At 36.3% G+C, this 25,614-nt stretch overlaps 1 protein-coding gene across 2 annotated transcripts; it reads right to left on the bottom strand.

Moving 5' to 3' along the window:
- Window positions 1-1,172: 1,172 nt before the first annotated feature.
- Window positions 1,173-22,806, bottom strand: LOC112048856 (heart- and neural crest derivatives-expressed protein 2). Of its 2 annotated transcripts, XM_024086538.2 has the most exons (8): window positions 22,538-22,806; window positions 16,999-17,085; window positions 15,027-15,137; window positions 14,237-14,323; window positions 12,080-12,264; window positions 9,334-9,426; window positions 8,195-8,332; window positions 1,173-1,710 (listed from the first exon to the last, which is right to left on the bottom strand). In XM_024086538.2, exons 2-8 carry the CDS (start codon window positions 17,081-17,083, stop codon window positions 1,618-1,620), a joined length of 792 nt encoding a protein of 263 aa, XP_023942306.2. In that variant the 5' UTR covers window positions 17,084-17,085; window positions 22,538-22,806; the 3' UTR covers window positions 1,173-1,617. The 2 variants fall into 2 exon arrangements, with proteins under 2 accessions (XP_023942306.2, XP_023942307.2); XM_024086539.2 differs by lacking the exon at window positions 9,334-9,426 and having other exon boundaries at window positions 1,177-1,710; window positions 22,538-22,801.
- Between the last annotated feature and the right edge of the window lie 2,808 nt (window positions 22,807-25,614).

Below are 25,614 nucleotides of genomic sequence, written 5' to 3'. Positions count from 1 at the left end.
GAGTTTTTATGTCGGAAAAGTGCTTAACATTTTATGAATAAAATTAACTTTGTAAGATAAACTATAATAAAAAAACATTTAATTCTTTCATTTTGATAATTTTGACAAAAAAATATCAACTATAAAAAAATATCGGTAGAAACATTTTGTGTTTCTATCAATAATATCAATTTACTATATAACGTATAAAAAACGGTATAAAAAACGGACAAAAACTACTAGTTCAGTATAAGATAGGTATATAGATACCATTTATTTTTCTCCTTTTTCCTTTTCCTTAGAAAATTACAGACAATTTTGTTCGTGAATTTGGGTGCGATACTGATTCTTACCGTGATTTATTTTATTCTTTACAAGTTAGCCCTTAACTACAATCTCACCTGATGGTAAGTGATGATGCAGTCTAAGATGGAAGCGGGCTGACTTATTAAGAGGAGGATGAAAATCCACACCCTTTTACGGTTTCTACACGACATCGCGAAATCGCTTGGCTGGTGGGGTGGGTGGGGGCACATCTTTGCTGGTGGGGTGGTAACTAGCCACGGCTGAAGCCTCCCACCAGCTAGACCTGACCCAATTAAGAAAATCTCAATCGACCCAGCCGGGGATCGAACCCAGGACCGTCCGTTTTGTAAATCCACTGCGCATACCAATGCGCCACGGAGGCCGTCAAAATGATATAGAATCAGATAGCCCAATGGATATGACATCTGTCTCCGATTCTGGAGATTGTGGGTTCGAATCCTGTCCGGGCATGCACCTCCAACTTTTCAGCTGAGTGCGTTTTAAGAAATTAAATATCACGTTTTTCAAACAGTGAAGGAAAAACATCGTGAGGAAACCTGCATACCAGAGAATTCTCTTAATTCTCTGCGTGTGTGAAATCTGCCAATCCGCATAGGGCCAGCGTGGTGGACTATTGGCCTAACCGCTCTCATTATGAGAGGAGACTCGTGCTCAACAGTGAGCCAAATATAGGTTGATAATGACGATGACTAGTCCTTAAGTAATTAGTCTGAGTAGGAATGAATAGCTTTTTAATACAGTTTGAGGTTTGAAATGGGTTTAGAAAAACATAAATATAATTATTAATATCTTTATTCTTTGGCATATTGTTTTTGGTTTTAATATTTACATCTATATCTATATTCTATATCTATACTTATAATAAAACTGGACAAATTCTATTTATTCGCAATTTGAGATTTTACTTATACCATTTGTAACAACAAACGTTAGCGTGGCATAGAGTACTACTAGCGCCATCTAGGATCTACACTTATAATACGAATTCTGTACATTTTGTACATACTGAAGATATTTTGAAAATTAAGAGGCATTATATAATCGATACTGAAGCTAAAAATATGAGAAGGGGGTGAAATATGAGTTGAAAGTTTGTATGGAAAGTCCTTCATTTTTAGAGTTACAGTTTTAAAAATTTGTTTATAAAAAATACGAAATAAAATGTGATCTAAAAATTTTTGAAATTCAACCCTTAATAGGGCTTGAAAGTTTACATTGAATTCCACGCGGACGTAGTCGCGAGCGTCCGCTAGTTTATAATAATTTCAATTTAATATAATATATTACAAAATATATAACTTATAATACAAGTTATGTTTGCAGGTTCTGTTCGCTTTTCAGTTCTAAAGCCCAGACGTGTTGCGGCCAGCCGGTGCGACCTTTGCCTTTCTTCTCTGAGTTGTTCTGAAAAAAAAAACACTTTTTTTTTAAAATCGAACCTTCATATTATATGCTACTTAATCTATGAAAACTTATAATAAAACTGTAACATGTTAGCTTATTTGTCTTCGAAATCAAGCTATAAAATATGTCTATTTAAAAAAAAACTTGTTCTTAATCAAATCTATTAATACCACAGCCCCAAAACTCCCAAAACACACGTCAGAAAACTGTTTTAATTAAATAGTTTACAAAAAACCCCTTGTTACTACCACGGTATAGCAAAAAATATTTCGAAAAAATTGTTTTTTTTGTCAATTTCTTGTATCGTTTACAAGCATGATTGCAAACAGATGAGGTGGAACGCGTTTTCGAAAAAAAAGATGGACAAAAAATCGGCTCCTGTCTTGTTTTTTTTTGGTTTTTGAATGGGTGCATTATCTTTGGTTGTTAGATTAGGTACCTACTGTTTTTGAACGTCTACGTATGTATGTAATGGCTTTATTATAAATCACAAGTCCTGCATTCGAGTCGAGATAATTTTTGGGTAAAAAAAGAAATTTTGAGTAAAAATTCACTGCCCTGTATTGTACTAGCTGATGCCGCGCGGTTTCACCCGCGTGGTTCTCGTTCCCTTGGGAATACCGGGATATTATATAGCCTATAGCCTTCCTCGATAAATTGGCTATATAACACTGAAAGAATTTTTCAAATCGGACCAGTAGTTCCTGAGATTAGTGCGTTCAATCAAACAAACAAACTCTTCAGCTTTATTATATTAGTATAGATAAGTATTATTCTGAAATCTTTTTTTTTCTTTACAAGTTATTCTACTTTCGGTTTCTACACGATGTCGTACCGGAACTCTACGTCGCTTGGTGGTACATCTTTGCCAGTAGGGTGGAAGCTAGTCACAACCGAAGCTTCCCACCAGCCAGACGAAATGAGAAAATCTCGTTCGTTTCAGCCGGGGATCAAATTCAGGACCTTCGTCTTGTAAATCCACTGCGTACTTATAGTAACGATACTTATAGATGACGTGATAGCCCAGTGGATAAGACCTCTGCCTCCGACTCCATAGAGTGTGGGTTCGAATCCGGTCCGGGGCATGTACCTCCAATATTTTCAGTTGTGTGCATTTTAAGAAATTAAATATCACGTGTCTCAAATGGTGAAGGAAAAACATCGTGAGGAAACCTGCATACCAGAGAATTTTCTTAATTCTCTGCGTGTGTGAAGTCTGCCAATCCGCTTTGGGCCAGCGTGGTGGACTATTGGCCTAACCCCTTATACTGAGAGGAGACTCGAGCTCAGCAGTGAGCTGAATATGGGTTGATAATGATGATGAGACAATTTATTATGTTTTTTCTTTTCGAATGAGTGATCGAATGTTGAAGCGTAGACAATCTTCGTCATCGTTTAGATTACAAGCATTTCTACTTGGCTAAGGCACCACTTCAAAAGCGTTTAGAAAGAAAGAGAAGATTTATCATTAAAATTTAAAAAAATACAAAGATTTTATTAAAATCTAAATAAGTGAATAAATCTAAAAAATAAAAAAAAAATCAAAACTCAAGTTTTTGAGTTACATCAAGATGGCGTCCATAAAGCAACTATGACATGACAATTGACAGCAAACGTCAAATCGATTACTGCATTGAAAACGTCATCGATCCGCCATTATTACCTATATTACTGTTGCGTTTCTTCGGAGAAAAAGAACATAATTTCGAAAGAATTAAAGTAAATTCGTAGATTTGTATAATCAAAAATAGTTAAAAAAAATATTTTCTTTTATTTTCGCCAGGGTACAATGACTTATCCACCATACAATTTTGAACCATCACCTTTATTCAAATGTAAAAGTTACAGACAGACAGTACCCTATCCTTATGACAGCATGTCTGTCTGTAACCCTTAAAAAGAAAGGGTGTACAGCTCAGAATATGCCGTGTATTAAACTAGCCGACGCCCGCGACTTCGTCCGCGTTAAAATCGATGTTAACTTTCAACTATCCCTACCCTACCCCTACCCTACTCATACCTACCCCTACCCATAGGTGGGATTAACTCGTTATCCGTCAATCGTTAATTAACGAAGTTAACATTTTGATTAACGGATTAACTTTTAAGTTAACTTTTAAAAATGTTTACGCACCCGTTAACTTCCGTTAATATGCAGAAGTCCGTTAATAGTTAATCCAACGCCTAATATTTACCGCGCGCCGCGATTAACAGTTTTAGACAAGTAAGAAATTATGAAAGATTTTTTTTTTCAAAGAAATTAACAAATTACTATATTTATGTTCAAATTATAGATAAAATCAACTAAAAACAAATTTTGGCACTTTTCCCTCAGTGCTCACCCTTATTTTTCCTATCGGGATCTCACACAATGATATAAAAATGCACTATTAACCAGCTATATTAACGGATTAACGATTAACGTTAACTTGCGTTAATTCTTCCGGAATGTAACGCTTTAACGTTTAACTAAGCTAACTTTTTTGTAGCGGATTAACGATTAACGAAGTTAACTATTTGATTAACGGTGCCCAGCTATGCCCCTACCCTACCCCTACCCCTAAACTAAAAAAATCAAGATTTTTAAATAAGAAAATGGTTGTTATGCCTCACTCGACATAGATAGGTATAGTGTATTGCGGACTTTTTTGTAGATATTTATAAGATCTACAATTAATTTAAACATTTTACGGTTCTATCTTTTATAGCTTAGGCAGCGTATGCAAAATAAGTAACTTTTCTGATTGATTTTTTACACCTTGTGTCCGAAAAACACAAATATCTTACGGAACCCTATTTTTTTCAAACATAAAATTTAGCCTATGTTACTTGTGGATAATGTAGCTTTCGAATGGTGAAAGAATTTTGAAAATCGATCCAGTAGTTTTTGAGCCTATTCATTACAATCAAACAAACAAACAAACATACAAACAAAGTTTTCCTCTTTATAATATTAGTATAGATTAGTATAGATATAGATATTACGAATACGAATTGCTAGATATACGACTACCTACAGAACACTGTTATTGTGGCGAAATCATGTTAATTTTAGAAATGAAAAAACCACATGGCCGTTGTAAACCGTACTCGAGTGAAGGCAGATACAAAATGTAAACAAACAGGTAAAAATGACCTCGTTATGCTCGCATTAACAAATGCTTCCTTTGCACACTAGGGGATAATTTTAACAGACTCAGAAAAGATCACAAAAATAAGAAAATTAATGTCGAACAAAGGTTATGTTTCACATTTGTCAGGACAACTTAATTAACAAATGAAACTGTAACCAAAATAAGACTGTAGAATGAAGTCACGCACTTGTGAACGTTGTGTGTAGGGTTAAAGGATCCTTTGACTGTTAACAAACACTCCCCTTTTCCACTCAAGTCACTCTCCCCGCCTATCCCAAGTAACCCATAAAGAATTACACAACAAGAGATGTGGACGGCTGTGAAAATCATATTTATTTTGCAAATATCAAGACGATCTTTGCTATTTATGTATAAAATAATATATATGTATAAATCTAATGTATCATAAAAATCAATGTATTCAAACCTAGTCATCATCCCCATTCCACGCGGTCGAAGTCGCGAGCGTCCGTTAGTTTTTTTTAAATAATAAGTATAGAAGTTTATATATATATTACTTTCGTTCGTGACTACATAAAAAAGCTAATACAAATACAAATTCAACACTAAACTAATAAAGAAGTTATTTATAGCAATATTTAGATAATAAAAGCAATTTAATTTATCTCGGCACAAGCCAGACATCGTTTATGGCAGCTAATTCAATAACGTGAAAACACATGGCCCAAGTAAAATGGAGTGAAATACCGGGAAATTTTGTATCCAATTTATACTAATATTATAAAGCTGAAGAGTTTGTTTGATTGAACGCGCTAATCTCAGGAACTACTGGTCCGATTTGAAAAAATCTTTCAGTGTTAGATAGCCCATTTATCGAGGAAGGCTATAGGCTATATATTATCCCCGTATTAATACGGGAACGAGAACCACGCGGGTGAAACCGCGCGGCGTCAGCTAGTTAATATTATAAAGCTGAAGAGTTTGTTTGTTTGATTGAACGCGCTAATCTCAGGAACTACAGGTCCGATTTGAAAAATTCTTTCAGTGTTAGATAGCCCATTTATTGAGGAAGGATATTGGTTATATATTATCCCCGTATTCCTACGGGAACGTGAACCACGCGAGTGAAACTGCGCGGCGTCAGCTAGTGTATACTAATATTATAAAGCTAAAGAGTTTGTTTGTTTGATTGAACGCGCTAATCTCAGGAACTACTGGTCCGATTTGAAAAATTCTTTCAGTGTTAGATAGCCCATTTATTGAGGAAGGCTATAAGCTATATATTATCCCCGTATTCTTACGGGAACGAGAACCACGAGAGTGAAACCGCGCGGCGTCAGCTAGTGTATACTAATATCATAAAGCTGAAGAGTTTGTTTGTTTGATTGAACGCGCTAATCTCAGGAACTACTGATCCGATTTAAAAAATTTTTTCAGTGTTAGATAGCCCGTTTATCGAGGAAGGCTATAGGTTATATATTATCCCCATATTCCTACGGGAACGGGAACCACGCTGGTGAAACTGCGCGGCATCAGCTAGTGGTTTATATTTTGGACTGTGGAGAGTGGTCAGAGATTGGCAGACTTCACACACGCAGAGAATTAAGAAAAGTCTCTGGTATGCAGGTTTCCTCACGATGTTTTCCCTTCACCGCTTGAGGCTCGGATAATTTAATTTTTTTTTAGGAAATAATGTCTTATATTTACAATCAGTTTCCTCCTTTTTCGTCGATAGTTAAAAGTATAAGTTACTTAAAGAACATGAAGTAAACCTAACAGATAGAAGCTTCACAAGAGAGCCACTTGAAATGGTTCACAAGGGAAATATTCGAGTGCATTCAATGGCGCCGATTTATCTATGTAGTTTATCTTTTTGCTGTCTGTACCGAGAATATATGCGAGTGTCTCATGGGTCTAGTGGTTGCTATGTAGCTCAGTTTTCGAGGTCTTGGGTTCGATTTCTGGGTAAGTAATTTATTTATTTAAATTACTGCGCGGCGTTCGACGGCCTCCGTGCCGCAGTGGTGTGCGCGGTGGATTTACAAGACGGTCCTGGGTTCGATCCCCGGCTGGTGGGAGGCTTCGGCCGTGGCTAGTTACCATACCGGCAAAGATTTACCGCCAAGCGATTTAGCGATGTCGTGTAGAAACCGAAAGGGGTGCGGATTTTCATCCTCTTCCTAACAAGTTAGCCCGCTTCCATCTTAGACTGCATCATCACTTACCATCAGGTAAGATTGTAGTCAAGGGCTAACTTGTAACTAAAAACATATGCTTATTCTTTAATTTTTTTTATCTGTCTTATTATTTGATATTTCTACGTGTCTACAAAAAATAATTTACTTGTAGACCACAAACTATGTTGTCTACAAATAAAGTATAAATAATAAGTAAACATATTAAATTTGACTAGAATAACGACTTTTATGCCAGAAATTATTTCCATCATAACAAAAAATTTTGTAATATGGGAGCTGAATCAAAGACAATTATTCACTTACTGGCTGTCAAATGAAAAAAAACCGCATCGAAATCGGTACATCCGTTCAAGACCTACGATGCCATATACAGACAGACATACATCGACGTTAAACCTAAAACTACTACCACTTTTTCCGTCAGGGGTTAAAAAACCTTAATTTATTTTTAAAGAATATTTGCCACATATTTTAAATGTGACCAATTTTCCAATAAATATCATCGATATAAATCGTTAGATGGGCCCCTCCATAATAAATAACGCACAATGTTATGTCATTACTCAAAGACGCACATCTTAACTTAATATGCAACAAGCGCACGCTGTGACTTAAAAAAATATTTTACTGTTTTTTTATTGTTTAGTTCCATAATTATGTCTAATGAGAAAGTTGTTACTTTTCATTCGTAAGTATTTTCGAAATCAATAAGAATATAATAGAATAGAATAGAATAGAATAGACTCGAATAGAATTCTACCATATTCTACTCTATTCTACTCTATTTTACTCTATTCTACTCTATTCTTTCATACATCTTTATTTGTCCACACACAAGTAATAAAATAAACAAACAGAACATACAAAAATCTGATCGTGGACAAAATGGTATCCACCTCAGCACGATGCCACAGCGAGCTGTGGCGCTGGTTTTCAGGTGAAACCTTGTGTGTTCACGGACGTGTCTACGACTATGGTTAACTTAAAACTTACAAATCAATTCCTGATGATAACAATATATATTAAACTAAAGTTGTAACTATATACTAACTGACTGACTATATACATATTGTAGTAAGTAAAATAAAAATAATGAAACAAAAAAGAACAGAGTAATACAATATTACAATAACAATTCGGGGCCCATCTAACGATCTACGATCGATGATAAATATGATAGTGATCACTCACCTGCGAGTGGTCGGCGTGTCTCCGACGCGGCGGCGCGTGGTGCAGCTCAGCACGGAACCCACCTGCTGGCTCTCCATCAGTCTCCAGCACCTTGAGAAGGTAGGATATATATGACGTCGCCAGACGAAGGGTTTTGATCTGAGAACAAACATACATACATGCTAATCAATTTTGTTAGTACTAATATTATACAGGGTGCTCGGGAGTTTTTCCCATAACTCTAGGATTATTTTATTTAAGGAAAACTAATTTAAAATGTCTAAGGAACAGGTGTTATAAAATGAATATTTTTGGAGTAAAATAGTAGATTATGAAACGGTTGCATAATGACGGCCATTAAAGCACGAGTTGCATTTTATAAAACGAACGAAGTGAGTTTTATAATAGAGACACGAGTGATTAAATACCATGTTATGCACGTTTCATACACTATATCTTATCTCATGAAATAGGAATCTTTCAAAATTAAACACTACTATATTCTCCGCGACTTAGAAGGTAAAGGATTGATGATTGTATTTGTAGCCCTTTCCAATATATCCGGGAGAGTTTGTTCCATATCAAAGCTCAAGTCAGTGATTTTGCTAAAAATACAAAACTAAAATGAACTTAAAATATAAATTTGTATTTAAATTAAGTAATGTAATTCGAATAGCACCAAAATTATATTACGAAATACAATATTTTTTATATAGTCGCCGCGCGGTTTCACCCGCGTGGTTCCCGTTCCCGTAGGAATACGGAGATAATATATAGCCTATAACATTCCTCGATAAATGGGCAATCTAACACTGAAAGAATTTTTCAAATCGGACCAGTAGTTCTTGAGATTAGCGCGTTCAATCAAACAAACCAACAAACAAACTCTTCAGCTTTATAATATTAGTATAGATACTAAAATGGCATACATTATTATGATGATGATTAGTAGATAGATGATGAGTTGCTAAAATGACATTAAGCAATAAATATTTTGTTCATTTCAGAGCAAGTTATTTAGTTCAATCACCAGTTGAGATAAATTGAAGTATCAACTATTAACGTTATATTTAAGGCAAAATAAAGTATTGTTTTAAGCAACCACCAAATTAAAATATAAAAAAACTACCAAAAATTTAAAAAAATGGAAAAAATCTAACCTTAGTCATCTTAGTGTCGGGCAGAACGCTTGGTATGCGATCTCTGAGTTTAGAGAACGCGATATTGATGCTCTGCGATCTCGCTCGCACCATCTGACAAGCGTATAAGTTAGAATGAGACAAATATAAAAATTTTGTTCACATCAGAGTAAGTAGTTAAACTTTTTTTTTTATTTATTTACGGAATTGGATACTAGTATTTTAAGACCTTGAGACAAATACGTTCAATTTACTTAACGCTAAACTTACAGGATTTAGATACTAATGAAATCTTAAATCGAGTAAATTTTTAGTTGCTTAAAACAATAGGCTACTTGCCTCTTTTGTAAAGTGCTTAAACTGAATTATGGAAGTATTATAAGTTATATTTTATTTTGTACCGACAATAATAACCATTAAAACATTTAATATAAATGAAAAAATATCTACGTAAAAGTTTTGCCGCCGAAACACAACACATTAGCAAGTGACGTCTTTTAGCGTGATTGGCGTTTGCAGTGATGTGATATATCACGTCACCGCAAGCGCCAATCACAAACCGACGCCTTGTAGCGAATGACGTCACAGTTTATGATTGGCGTTTGCGGTGACGTGATAAAAATACAATTTTGTTTTATAAAAATATTACAATTAAGAGATTATTTTCACAATTAAAAACAGTTTTCTAGGCATCTAAACTGCCTCTATGCAAAAAATATTCTTAGTTTTCTATAGGCGAGATAATAAATATATTAAATATATTATATATATTTAATATATTTATTCGTTGTCTTTGTTATAATACAATAACAACTCTTACTATAGTCGTCAATATACTACTGGAAGTCCGTTAAGCTTTCGATGTAGTGGTGTTGATGGCTAACCAAGTGCGTATGTGTGCATAAACTGAAAGTTCGAGACAGTGCTGAATTTACCATAAAGCTTGAAAAAGCTGAAACTTATGGTAGCAAAACTTGGGGGCGGCAAAATGGCGGTGATAGCAGTCATCATCATATCAGCCGATGGAGTCCACTGCAGGACATAGGCCTTTTGTAGGGACTTCCAAACTTCACGATACTGAGCCGCCTGCATCCAGCGAATGCCTTACTGGTGATAGCAGTATAAAGTTATATCTTAGCTTTGCTTTTCTTAACTAAAAAATAAGCCCAGAATGTTTAATAAAATATCTAGGAACTAGATTATTTTAGCGTTAACGTGAATAGGCTATTTAATTTCAGTAGGTAAGGCAATAATTTTAAAGCTTTAGGACGGAAAATGTGTAAATCCAGCACTGGTTCGAGTATATTTCTTCGGTTTTATACACCAACGAGTAATCTGTCAATGATCAATTATAGAAAGTTGCTTCTCTGTACACCACAACACCCAAATCCAAATAGACTTTTTAGTAGACAAACTATACATACAACTTTTCAACTATACATTGCACCTAACAGTTGTGAGATAGTTAAATAAATAAATGCATTTAATTTAATTTTCTCTGTAATGAAAAGAATATTTTTACACGTACTCGGAAACATTTGTATGACAGTGTGGTAAATAAATACATAATTCAAGAGCAATTAATTTAACTTGCTCTTTTATATTATAATAGTTATGTAAATAAATATTTCGGAAGGATTTATTTAAACTTGCTCTGTAATGAAAAAAATATTTTTACACTTACTCGGAAATATTTGTATGACAGTGAGGTAAATAAATACATAATCCAAGAGCAATTAATTTAACTTGCTCTGTTATATTATAATAGTTATGTAAATAAATATATAATAGTTATGTAAATAAATATTTCGAAAGGATTTATTTAAACTTGCTCTGTAATGAAAAAAATGTTTTTACACTTCCTCGGAAATATTTTTGGGATAGTTAAATAAGTACATAATTCAAAAGAAATTTAACTTGCTCTGTAATGAAATTTATTTTTCTCGAAAATATCCTAAAGATAGGACCACCGATCCGGGTCCTATCAGTATCGCTTGTTATGGGGAATGAACCGCTTCGTAACGTAACGCGTTACGGCGCCACTCTGTCTGGCTTCCCTTTCTCTCACGCATACGGCAGCAGATTTGAGTTCCCACTTAGTAATATGGTATGGTATAATATGGTTAGGTTTAATTTCAACTCTGCCTCCGATTACGGAGAGTGTGACGAAAAGACGCCATTTTTCTATACAAAAAATAAATCTGCTGAGATGTCAATTCTGTACATGAAATATATTTCCAAAATAACTATCAGGGGGTGATTAGTGATCGATACTGAGGCCAAAAATGCAATCAGTAAAATTTTTGACGGTCTGTCTGTATGTTCGTTATAGAAACAAAAAGTACTCGACGGATTTTAACAAGACTTGGTACAATTATTCTACATACTCCTGGGCAGTTTATAGTATACTTTTCATCACGCTACGATCAATAGGAGCAGAGCAGTGAAGGGAAATGTTGGGAAAACGGGAGAAGTTACTCCATTTCAAGAAATCATGTATGACCGGTAGGAGTAGGGGTAGGGTAGGGTAAAACGGGAGAAGTTACTCAATTTTTACAGCGATACTACTGTAAGGGCTGGATTAAAGAGGTCTAAGGGCGGGCGAAGTCGCGGGCGTCCGCTAGTCTTGAATAATATTGAAAATTACTGATGCGACGCTTCGTGTCGTACTGTCGTGTATTCATTTTTGAATTTTGTATTTGGAGCGGCTACGACACGCTCTATCTGCCTATTATTCTTAATCTGTGATCCTATCAAATAAAGTTACCTTAGATAGCTTAGTATCCGGCGGCACATTAGGTATGCACTCCCTCAAATCGGTGAAGGCAGTGTTGATGCTCTGAGTCCTCCTTCTCTCCTTCTTGTTGGCGGTGGTTCTTCTCTTCACCACTCTTACGAAGGACTGGGGGGGGCGGTCATAGCGGGGTATACTCTGCATGTCACAGTCCAGACCTGGGAGTGTTTAAATATTTACTCATAGAAAACTTGATATTGATAATTTACGCAAATTGATAATTTAGAAAGAAAGAAAAATGTATTTTTTCGTAACTAGCGCACGCCCGCGTCCGTATGGAATTTAGTTTTTCACAAATACCTCGGGAGCCATGGATTTTTTTGGGGATAAAAAGTATATTATGTGTTAATCCAGGCTATAATATATCTTAATACCAAATTTCAGCTAATTCGGTTCAGTAGTCGAGACGTGAAAGAGTAACAAACATTCATATCATCAAAATCATCAGTTTTCGCAAATCTCGGGAAACCATGGATTTTTTTGGGATAAAAAGTAGCCTATGTGTTAATCTAGAGTAAAATCTATTTCCATTCCAAATTTCAGCCAAATCGCTTCAGTAGTAGCGGCGTTAAAGAGTAACAAACATCCAAACATCCATACAAACTTACGCGTTTATAATATTAGTATTAAGTAGGATTATGTCACACATCACAATATCTCCAGTACACCATGACATCCAGGACAATACCCTGCGATGTGTGCCTAACCCAGAAAATGGACCCAGCTCAGCATAATCCAGGTGACCATTTGAATTTGGACACGTAGCGCTGATTTTCAGTTGGAACCACAGATTGGGTAACGCCACGAACACAGACAACACAACCTTATAATCTAAACTAATACCTACCCTGACATTAAACTGAAAAATAAACTTAATAATAAATAACCTTAGATACATAGATAATTAAAAGGAACTAAAATGAGTTTAAACTATAGACCTAATAATATAAATTTACGCAAATTGATAATTTATGCAAACGTTTTTTCAAGAAATACGGAATCCTTTTTATGATTACTTTGTTATCCGTTAGTCGGTTTGTCTATAAAAACCTTTTATTTGGGAAATCTGTGGATGTTTAAGTTAAAAGGAGATGGTCCAAAATTGTATGGAGCCCAGGATCAGTCATTGTACCCTATACCGCCATTATTACCCGTATTAGTGTTGAATTTCTTGGGAGATAATGAATATTATTTCGAAAGAATTAAAGTATTTTCGTAGATTTGTATAATCAAAAATAGTTAAAAAATATATTTTCTTTTATTTCCGCTAGAATACAATGACTGGACCTGGGCTCCATACTCAGACCAATTATTGTATAGGACCTGCCTCGATAGACGTTACTTTTCTGTCAAAGTATATGATCAACGATCTAATGCGATTATAAAAACTGTCTCTATAGAATCGATGTTAAATAGTTGTAATCGTCTTCGTCGGTTAAAAAGCTCCGTAAAAATACCTTTTTGTGTAATTGAATTGTTTAAAAAACGGGCAAAAACTTCTAGTTTAGTATAAGATATATATCAAATCTAAGCTCGTTTTCTTCAGAAAATGACAGATAATTTTGTTCGTTTCTATGAGTGCGATACAGGTCCTTCTATAATTTTTTTTTTTTTTTTTTTTATTGATAAGATATAACAATTATTTTACATATCGATACTCTCGCCAAACTGTACAGGCAGTTTGTTGGCGAGTTGACGCTCATTATTCTAGTTATTTTTTAAAAGTAATTGCTAAATCTAATTTTAATAAGATAATTAAAACTAAGGTAACCTAGGAATTTAATATTATAAAATGAAATAATACAAAAAAAAAATACAAAAGGTGCAAAACAATTTCTATTAAGTAAATCCGTCAGTGATGGGGTCCCCAAGGAAAACTTTGTTTAATTTCTTCTTGAGGACTCCTTCACTGATCTCCCTTTCTTTTTTGAGCCACTCAATTTTATTATATATTTTAGGTACCATGTAGCCGGTAGTTCTTTCACCATAGTAATTATTGGCTTTTGGCATGATATATTTTTTTGGTCTGAGTCTCCATACAATTTTGGACCATCTCCTTTAGATTTAATATAGTTATTAAATCTAAATTTAGACTATAGACCTGGTGCACGCTATTGATGTATGACTTACCAGCGCCATTTTGTGTGTATGTATGATGCATCATGGATGTGTAGGCGTCATAGGGCTCGTTGCAGGATACCTGCATCTCCTCATACCCTGAACCAAAAGCAAAATTGTCTCTAAACCCTAAAATGGACAAATAAATATTGGATAGCCCAGTGAATATGACCTCTGCCTCCGATTCCGGAGGACGTAGGTTCTAATCCGGGGCATGCACCTCCAACTTTTCAGTTGTGTGCATTTTAAGAAATTAAATATCACATGTCTTAAACGGTGAAGGAAAACATCGTGAGGGAACCTGCATACCAGAGAATTTTCTCAAATGGTGAAGGAAAGCGAGGAAACCTGAGAATTTTCTTAATTCTCTGCGTGTATGAAATCTGCCAATCCGCATTGGGCCAACGTGGTGCACTATTGGCCTAACCCCTCTCATTCTGAGAAAAGACTCGAGCTCAGCAGTGAGCCGAATATGGGTTGACAATGATTAAGTCCTTTTTAACAGACTTCAAAAAAAAGAAAAGGTTCTCAATTCGTCGGATTTTTTTTTTATGTATGTTCCAGGATTACTCGATAACGCCTCGACCGATTTGAAAAATTCGTTTTTTGTTTAAAATAGTATGCTTTCCATAAAAAATATTCCATCTTAAAGCCCTTTCTGAAAGAACTGTCTGGATATCCAAAATCTTTATGGTTTAAACGCAGTGCATATAAAAAAAACCTAGACTCGAAATGAAAACCTCTTTTTTTTGAAGTCGGTTAAAAATTAAAGAGTTTCTCTCTTTTCTCTCTCATCTCTTACCGTAATTCCGTCCGATATAATTGCTAGTGTCGTGGTAGATGTCCTGAGCATCGAACTCCGGACCCTCTCCGTTGACAGCCGGCCAGTACACGCCGCCGTCCATCGGGCTACCTGCAGCAATATAAAACTATCTTAATACAGGGTGTCCTTGTAAATATAGTTGCCGAGTCGCATACTAGATGGCGTTAGTACCATTTGAAACAAAATTGTATCGCGCTAAGATGATTTTCACCTAGTAATATGAGGCCACAGAAATTATTCATATTAATTAGAATACGTAATTACATAATGCACCGCCTTTAGCCTTTACACGATGCCGATGATCAACATAAAAAGTACACGCACAACGGCCAATCACATGGCTAAGTGCGGAAACGGCCCAGAAGAAAGAAAGAAGAAGAACGTAAAAAGTAAATTGTCGCTCCGCCCAAAGCTAACGCCACCTAACGCTATACAAAACCACGATCCGTCCGATCTTAACCTACGCTTGTTTAGTTTTTGCCCACCGTCCCAAAGCGACCCTCAGGCTGCTTCAAACCTTACAAAATCGTTTTGCGCCAAATCACGGGCGCGCCGTGGTTTGTATTGTACGCAATAACGATCTTTTTTTTTTATTCTTTCTCTTTCTTTTCTTTCAGATCTTTTTGACTACAATCTCACCTGATGGTAAGTGATGATGCAGTCTAAGATGGAAGCGGGCTAACTTGTTAGGAGGAGGACGAAAATCTACACCCCTTTCGGTTTCTATACGGCATCGTACCGGAACGCTAAATCGCTTGGCGGTACGTCTTTGCCGGTAGGGTGGTAACTAGCTACGGCCGAAGCCTTCCACCAGCCAGACCTGGACAAATTAAGAAAATCTCAATCTGCTCAGCCGGGGATCGAACCCAGGACCTCCATCTTGTAAATCCACCGCGCATACCACTGCGCCACGGAGGCCGTCCTAATCTCCATAGAGATCTAGATTCTAGACTTACCGACAATAGCTAAATATATGAAACGGCTCTCTCAAAACTATTTTAACAGAGCTGCCGTCCATCCCAACCAACTAGTGGTTGAGGCCTGCAACTACACTCCCAACCTTAACGCTAACTTTAAGCAGAGGCGTCCCAAAAACGTCCTACGACCCTGACGAAGACAATCGACATGACGACCGACAACCCTTCCCAGGCAACATAATCACAAGCGTCTTCGCCGGCGAAACGAGATCCCCGATATCTAACGTCACCCGGACGTGGGTTTTCTAACCCACGATCTCGGGGGCATCCGGACTTTATTCACTCAGGTCACGGTTACTCCCTCCCGAATGGCCCTCTAAGCCGAGGCCCGAGTCCCATAGGAGACTTCCCTCTCCTTTCCCTTAGAGACTCGTTCCGTCCTTTTTTTTATTTTAGCCTTCGTGCTGCTAAAAAAATTCATATTAGAAGTTTTTACACAAAAAGTTGTGCAGTGTGTTATTTCGCGGTGAGTGATCACCAACGCAACGATGGATGTTGGGGTCCCAAGGTGGAATGGCGACTCCGCACCGAAAAGCGCAGTGACCGAGGAAATCAAGCGAATTGCAGGGAACCACTGGATGCTGGCGACTCGAGCCCGTTGTGCTTGGAGGTCCATGCAAGAGACCTATGTCCAGCTGTGGACCTCCATCGGCTGGTAATGATGATGCTAGGGTACAGAGCCATGATAACCCATTGGGTATGACCTCTGCCTCCGATTCAGAGGCTGTAGGTTCAAAACCGGCCCGGGGCATGCACCTCCAACTATTCAGTTGTGTGCATTTTAAGAAATTAAATATCACGTGTCTCAAACAGTGAAGGAAAGCGAGGAAACCTGTATACCAGAGAATTTTCTCGTGTGTGAAGTCTGCCAATCCGCATTGGGCCAGCGTGGTGGACTATTGGCCTAACCCCTGTCATTCTGAGAGGAGACTCAAGCTCAGCAGTGAGCCGTATATGGGTTGATAACGACTCACCTTGATGCGTCGGCTGACAGTAAAATGGCGGCTCGTATCTGTCAAAGCCTTCGTCAGAGGGAGATGTGCTTCCGTAGCTTGACATTTCTGTAACAATAGTATAAAAAATCATTTGTCGTCATCATTAACAAAAACAACCCATATTCCGCTAACTGGTGAGCACGAGTCTCCTCCCAGAATGAGAATGGCTAGGCTAATGGTCCATTACGCTGGCCCAATGCGGATTGGCAGACTTCACACACGCAGAAAATTGAGAAAATTCTCTGGTATGCAGGTTTCCTCACGATGTTTTCCTTCACCGTTTGAGACACGTGATATTTAATTTCTTAAAATGCACACAACTGAAAAGTTAGAGGTGCATGCCCCTGACCGGATTCAAGGTCTATGGGCTTAAAAATCAATTAAATTGTCATAAAAATATCAATAAATATATAATTATTACAATTATTAATTATATCAAAATAACATTGACGTTCACCCGTTTTAGAGATAAGTCTGAACAAACTAACAGACAAACAAGTATTTTAAAAAAAGGCTCAATGGCCTCTTCTTTATTCCAGTGAAAATCCCATTAAAATCGGTTCAGCCATTTTAAAGATTAGCCCGGACAAACAGCAAGACAGACACAAAATTTTGAAAATATTTGAAAGTTTGTTTGCTTGTTTGTTTGCTTGAACGCGATTAGCTGAGGAACTACTGGTTGGATTTGAAAAAGTGTTAGATAGCCCATTTATCGAGGAAGGCTATAGGCTATATTATCCCCGTATTCTTACGGGAACGGGAACCACGCGGGTGAAGTTACAAATAAAATTTAAAATATCCGTTTGTGATTTAAACTGTATCTTTATACTAATATTATAAAGCTGAAGAGTTTGTTTGTTTGCTTGCTTGAACGCGCTTATCTAAGGAACTACTGGTCCGATTTGAAAAATCTTTCAGTGTTGGATAGCCCATTTATCGGCTATATGTTATCCCCGTATTCCTACGGGAACGGGAACCACGTGGGTGAAACCGCGCGGCGTGAGCTAGTATTATAATGTCTAGTTGTCCGGGTTTTTCATCATCATTAACAACCCATAATTGTGCTCACTATTGAGCAGGAGTCTCTCAGAATGAGAGGGGTTAGTCCTTAGTCCACCATATCCGGGTTTTGGCTGAAGCGATTTTAGATTATCCCAAAACAATACATAATCATTAGTATTTAAGTAAATTTTTTGCTTGTTATTATTCTTTTTGGTGTACAATAAAGTATATTTCATTTATTCATTAAAAACAGACAAAACTGCAGTACACAGTTATCTTTACTTCTATACTAATATTATAAAGAGTAAAACTTTGTTTGTATGTTTGTTTGTTTGTTTGATTGTAATGAATAAAAACTACTGCTCAAAAACTACTGGACCGATTTTAAAAATTCTTTCACCATTCGAAAGCTACATTATCCACAAGTAACATAGGCTAAATTTTATTTTGGAAAAAAATAGGGTTCCGTAGGATATTTGGGTTTTTCGGACACAAGGTGTAAAAAATCAACCAGAAAAGTAGGGTAGGGGTAGGCTAGAGGTAGGCTGGGGGTAGTTGAAAGTTTAAATCGAGTATCACGCGGACGAAGTCGCGGGCATCGGCTTGTGATTAATAAAATCATAATTCCCACTCCAAGAGATGCAATCTGTTACTCATAAAACGCATTAGGTAATTGACTCTCAAGTGGTTACAGATAAAAGGCATTCATTGCACAGAAATAGTATCACACAAGTGTTTGAGTAACGCCGGGTTTATTGACTTGAGAGAATGAACCACAAAGTTTTTTTTTTAAGAATATTTGCAGAGTAACCAGTCTTTACAAAATGCGCCCTGAAGCCGCTGAAATCCAATAAAAAAAAACATGTTTTTTTTTATTCTTTACTAGCCGACGCCCGCGACTTCGTCCGCGTGAAACTCGATGTACACTTTCAAGTACCCCTATCCTACCCCTACCCTACCTCTACCCTACCCCTACCCTACCCCTAGTCTACCCATAGCCTACCCCACTCCTACCTGCTCCTACCCTACTTTTCTGGTTGATTTTTTACACCTTGTGTCCGAAAAAGCCAAATATCTTGCGGAACCCTATTTTTTTCAAAATAAAATGTAGCCTATGTTACTTGTGGATAATGTAGCTTTCGAATGGTGAAAGAATTTTTAAAATCGGTCCAGTAGTTTTTGAGCCTATTCATTACAATCAAACAAACAAACAAACATACAAACAAAGTTTTCCTCTTTATAATATTAGTACAGAAGTATAGACAAGTTAGTCCTTGACTACAATCTCACCTGATGGTAAGTGATGATGCAATCTAAGATGGAAGCGGGCTAACTTGTTAGGAGAAAGATGACAATCCACACCCCTTTTGGTTTCTACACGACATCGTACCGGAACGCTAAATTGCTTTGCGGTGCGTCTTTGTTGGTAGGGTGGTAACTAGCCACGGCCGAAGCCTCCCACCAGCCAAAAAACATCGCGTAGACAAACTTTTTTTATAATTTGTATTTTAAAATTTAACAATAATAATAGTTACTAATAAAAAAATAGGTACTCTATCTTATTTCTTTAGTTTTTGTGAACAGTTTTTAAAATATTTAAAAACATAAGACGCCATTTTTCTTCAATAATATTGAAAATTACTGATGCGACGCTTCGCGTCGTACTGACTCGAGAATGAATTCGTTTTTGAATTTTGTATTTGTTTGTACGCTCCATCTGTATATTATTGATTAATCTGTGTATTGAATTAAATAGTTCACAAGTTATTTAGAAAAATAGACGAAAATTAACCCCGTAAATCAAAAACTATTGAAGAAAAGTACAAAACTGAGCGTTTTACTTGAATATTTATGTAAAAACTTCAGAGAAGCATAAAGTGAAGTGTAGTTTATGGTTGTAATAATGCACTTCTACCTTAAGGAGTCATCATAATGGCCGAAACTGAGGCTGAAGCTGGTATTCAGCTTAAAATCTAGTTTCGGTCGGACACTATTAATTTATAATGTAACTAGTTTTCTTTCAAATCCCTCGGGAACCATGGTTTTTCCCGGGATAAAAGGAGCCTATGTGTTAATCCAGACTATAATCTATTTCTACTTTAAATTTTAGATTCGGTTCAGTAGCCGAGGCGTGAAAGAGTAACAAACATTCATTCACAGGTTTTCGGTAAATCTCGGGAATCTGTGAATTTTTTCGTGATAAAAAGTAGCTTATGAGTTAATCTAAAGTAGAATCTATTTCCATTCCAAATTTCAACCAACTCGCTTCTATACAAACTTTCGCGTTTATAATATTAGTAGGATATCTATTTAGTATTTTTTACGTTATCGACCCATATACGGCTCACTGCTGAGCTCGAGTCTCCTCTCAGAATGAGAGGGGTTAGGCCAATAATCCACCACGCTGGCCCAATGAGGATTGGCAGACTTCACACACGCAGAGAATTAAGAAATTTTCTGGTGTGCAGGTTTCCTCACGATGTTTTCCTTCACCGTTTGAGACACGTGATATTTAATTTCTTAAAATGCACACAACTGAAAAGTTGGAGGTGCATGCCCCGAACCGGATTCGAACCCACTCCCTCCGGAATCGGAGGCACAGGTCATATCCACTGGGCTATCACGGCTTCCGATTTAGTATAGCTGCCCTTATATGCACATATTTCAGTCAGATATGTGCATTTTATGAAATTAATTAACAAGTGTCTCAAACGGTGAGGAAACCCGAGAATTATCTTAATTCTCTGCGTGTGTGAAGTCTGCCAATCCGCATTGGGCCATGGTGGACTAAGGCCTGACCCCTCTCATCCTAAAAGGAGACTCGTGCTCAACAGTGAGCCGAATATTGGTTTGTGATGATGATACAGAAAAGCATTCTTTGTGTGCGCATCACAAATATACCTATGGATCTTGACGACCACCCTACCGACAAAGACGTACCGCCAAGCGATTTAGCGTTCCGTTACGATGTCGTGTAGAAACCGAAATGAGTGTGGATTTTCATCCTCCTCTTAACAAGTTAGCCCGCTTCCATCTTAGACTGCATCATCACTTAACAGGTGAGATTGTAGTCAAGGGCTAACTTGTAAAGAATAAAAAAAAATAGATATCAATATTTTTATCAAATTATTGTTTCAAGTCCGTGTATGAAATTGTTTCAAACTGTCCACATATGCGTCCCACGTTCGTTCAAACATGTCGGTTGTTTATGTTATGTGGGACGGAAGATAACTAAAGCTATATGTTGATACTTTGACGGCCGCGTGGCGCAGTGGGTAGTGACCCTGCTTTCTGCATCCACGGTCGTGGGTTCGATTCCCACAACTGAAAAATATTTGTGTGATGAGCATGGGTGTTTTCCAGTGTCTGTGTGTATTTATACATTATATAAGTATTTATATGTAGTATATAATTGTATATTAATATTATAATATCAACTATCTTAGCACCCATAACACAAGCTACTCTGTATGCTTACTTTGGGGCTAGATAGTGATGTGTATTGTTTAAGTATTTATTTATTTATTATTTATTTACTTGATGTAGACAAAACAACTGTGTTTTTTTTTTATTTAGCCTGATAAATGCAATGTTATCGTATTACTAGTGGACGCTTAATTAAGTTTTTCACAAATCCCGCGAAAACCATGGATTTATCCGGGATGAAAAGTAGCCTTTTTGTTAATCTAGAGTAAAATCTATTTTCATTTCAAATTTAAGCCAAATCGCCGCAAAATTGACAAACATTAATAGTTTTTGCAGCGCACGCCATATAAACAAAACTTTTGTACACCTTGGGTTACATTATTGCAGTTTCAGGAAGGATCCCTAATTTTTTTGAAAATAAAATATAGCCTATAGCTTTCCTCGATAAATGGGCTATCTAACACTGAAAATATTTTTCAAATCGGACCAGTAGTTCCTGAGATTAGTGCGTTCAATCAAACAAACAAACAAACTCTTCAGCTTTATAATATTAGTATAGATTCATATTGTTGGGAGAATGTAATCGGAAAAATGTATCCTATCAAAATATAAAAGTTAAAATGGAAGCCAAATTCGTTCGCTTCCATCTTATATTGCATCATCACTTACCATCAGGTGAGATTGTAGTCAAGAACTAACTTGTAAAAAATATTTTTTTTTTATTCTCTACGTGTGTGAAGTCTGCCAATCCGCTTTGTCCGGCTAGGTGGACTATTAGCATAACCCCTCCCATCCTGAGAGGAGACTCGTGCTCAACAGTGAGCTGGATATAAGGTTTGTTAATATTGGATCTATCTATGTATCTATGTCTTACAAAATTGCGGGTAGTTTTAGACACTTTGCGGTTTCACTCGCGTACTTTTCGTTCCCGAGGGAAAACGGGGACAAATATAACTGATGTTACTCGGTGAAGATGTAGCTTTCAAATGGTGCAAGTGTTTTTCAAATTGGTCGAGTAGTTTTTGAGATAAATCATTCAAACAAAACATAAAGTACCTACTTTTCGCTTTTATCTATTCTATCGACTTACCTTTATTATGTGTATTTTTCAAAAGCTTTATTAAGTTTCAGTAATTAAGTAATTGAACGAAATTGCACTTCTTTTTTAATAATCACATATATTTTTCAATTTCATAATTCACTATTTATCTCTCTATATGAATCACAAACAATAAACAAGTAACATTCATTCATATTACGTTCACTATTATAATATTTTTTTCACAAAAAAAAATTAACTATAACTATAAAATCATCCACGAACTTTAAAACAAAAACTTTTTTTTTACATAGTCACGAATCTTTTTAATATACGGCTTTAAGTTCTAGCCTTTTTGGATTTATGATTCTCGATTCTAGCTTTTTTAGGCTAAGCACGTCGTTTTCTGTCGGTTTAACATTAGATACTGCTAAAAGTGTCAAGCGCGAGCGCTCCCGTTGGTTGGATGGGAATAAGCCACACCTTTTTCAGGAAGGGGCGTTATGTAGATATTTAATCAATGACAGAGAGGACATTGTCAAATACTTTTTTTTATGATTCTTTACAAGTTAGCCCTTCTAATCTAAGATGGAAGCGGGCTAACTCGTTAGGAGGAGGATGAAAATCCACACCCCTTTCGGTTTCTACACGACATCGTACCGGAACGCTTAATCTCTAGGTCTAGGCGGTACGTCTATGTCGGTAGGGTGGTAACTAGCCACGACTGAAGCCTCCCGCCAGCCAGATCTGGACCTCAATCGGCTCAGCCGGGGATCGAACCTAGGATCTCCGTATTGTAAATCCACCGCACATACCACTGCGATACGGAAGCCGTCAAAAAGGCAATATTATGCTATTTTTGATCATAGAATCCATCTAAACGGAAGTCATTTTTATTTTAACCATGTCATTAACACGTCTTAACTTGTTTTTTATTATTATTTTATAATATTATCGCTTCCTACGAATACATATACCTCGATAGTTTGTATGGATGTTAGCTACTCTGTCACGCTAAAATACTTAACCGATTTGGTTTAAATAAAGCCCAGATTGTAAGCTACTTATGATCTCGCAAACAATCATAATATACGCGAGAGTTGAGAAAAGCTGAAACTCACCCGTTGGTAATTTAATAAAAAAATAGTGTAATATTGTTATATAAGTGGGTAATATTGTTTAAAAATAATTTTCCAACTCTCTCATTCCATTGAACAAACATTGCAATTAATATACAAAACCTAAAAGTAGCCAATTGTCTTCTTCTCTCAATCACATTGTCCTATCTACATTTTAAATATCAACAAAGAGAAGCTGCGAGGGGGAGGCGTAATCTCATTAAGATAAGAGTAACGACAAGATGATGTCATTAATGCGATGAAATTTGACAATGGAGATGTTTTATCTCTGGGGGCGAGTTAGATGATTGTTTTTGGTCATTAGGGTGTAGAGTTATGGGTTAATAAGTAAATTATGAGAAAATAATGACTCAATTTGGAGTGCAATTTTACGAAATAATATCAGGACACCCACAGAATAAAAAAAAATCACTCGTCTCCTTGACATCAAACAAAAACATGAACTTTTTAACCGACTTCAAAAAGGAGGAGGTTCTCAATTCGGTCGGTATTTTTTTTTTTTTTTTTATGTATGTACACCGATTACTCAAAGACGCCTGGACCGATTTCAAAAATTCTTTTTTTGTTTGAAACGGTATAGTCCCCATTTGGTCCCATTGCCATCATATCAAGATCTGATGATGGAATCCTGGAGAAATTGAGGGGAACTTTTGAAAATTATATGGGTGTCTAGTATGTTCGTATACTTTTCCATTTAGTACTTTTAAGCATTACAATTTCATGAAGATTTAAAATCGATCTGATGATGGAGCCATAAAACAGACGAGGGAAATCATCGGGGATTTACAGCAGTTACCTTGTGTTTGGGCTTGATTAATTTGTTTTAATGAGAACTTTCCACATAGATAGGTTGTGACTGTCATTTAGGGGTTTGGTGATGAAGACCAAGGACAATTAAGGGAACTCCTTAACAGTTTACAGTAACTACCTTGTGTTTGGCCTTGATCAATTCGTATTGCTGAGAACATTCTACCTAGATGAGTTGTGTCTGTTATTAGGGGTCTGATGATGAAGACCAAGGTCAATTAAGGGAACCCCTTAACGGTTTAAGGTAGCTACCTTGTGCTTGGGCTTGATTAATTTGTATTGCTGAGAATTTTGTACCAAGATGGGTTGTGACTGTCATTAGGGGTCTGATGTATTCGTTTGAGATTTTACACTAAAAATGGAAAAATAATAAAAATTTTAATAAAAAAATACAACCGACTTCAAAACCTAAAAACGTACCCACTAAACTAAAAAGTGAAAAATAACATCATAATATGTTCTACCTGCTGATCAGTATGAAGGCGGTGCTTAGCCGGTGTTGTCTTAATTTAAGCCATTTCTGACAGGACCACATGAAACAACACTGTCTGCAAAATCTAAAGCTATAAGATATTCTCACATGGCTTGAATTAATACATCACCGGCTTTCAAAATAATATATTATATATATATATTAGTTTATTTAATGATATTTATAATTATTATATAATTTGTGTATTATGGTTTATGTATTAGTGTGTAGTTATTTGTATGTATGTATAATATACATTATTATTACGTACACACCACCTACAGTTGTCCTAATAAGTTCCTAAGCCTAAGGTTGCCTGGAAGAGATCGCTACTAAGCGATAAGGCCGACTTTTGTATTCTACTTTTTCTTATGTTTCTGTTTTGCTTGTTTTCTTTTATTTATTGTGGTGTGCAAATAAAAAGTATTAAATCAATAAATAAAATTTAACACTATGAATAATTACGTAAATTAATATAATAATCAATAAATACCAAAGAAAATGTACTCCATCTTATTTCTTTAGCTTTTTTGAACAATATTTATAAACATAAGACGCCATTTTTCTTGAATAATATTGAAAGTTACTGATGCGACGCTTCGTGTCGTACTGACTCGAGAATGTATTCGTTTTTGAATTTTGTATTTGGAGCGGCTACGACACCGTCGCGTTCCGTGCGCTCTATGTGTCTATTACTCTTTAATCTGTGG

The sequence above is a fragment of the Bicyclus anynana genome, chromosome 27, assembly GCF_947172395.1.
Source record: "Bicyclus anynana chromosome 27, ilBicAnyn1.1, whole genome shotgun sequence".
NCBI classification, from domain to species: Eukaryota; Metazoa; Arthropoda; class Insecta; order Lepidoptera; family Nymphalidae; genus Bicyclus; species Bicyclus anynana.
Note: the sequence above shows the minus strand (reverse complement) of the source record. Positions and strands in the feature narration are given on the sequence as shown.

Coding starts and splice junctions, on each gene's coding strand:
- LOC112048856 (XM_024086538.2), bottom strand. CDS start 17,083: ATGTCAAGCTACGGAAGCACATCTCCCTCTGACGAAGGCTTTGACAGA. Junction 15,138..16,998: donor CTGTCAGCCGACGCATCAAG/GTGAGTCGTTAT, acceptor ATATTGCTGCAG/GTAGCCCGATGGACGGCGGC. Junction 1,711..8,194: donor GACACGCCGACCACTCGCAG/GTGAGTGATCAC, acceptor TTTTTTTTTCAG/AACAACTCAGAGAAGAAAGG.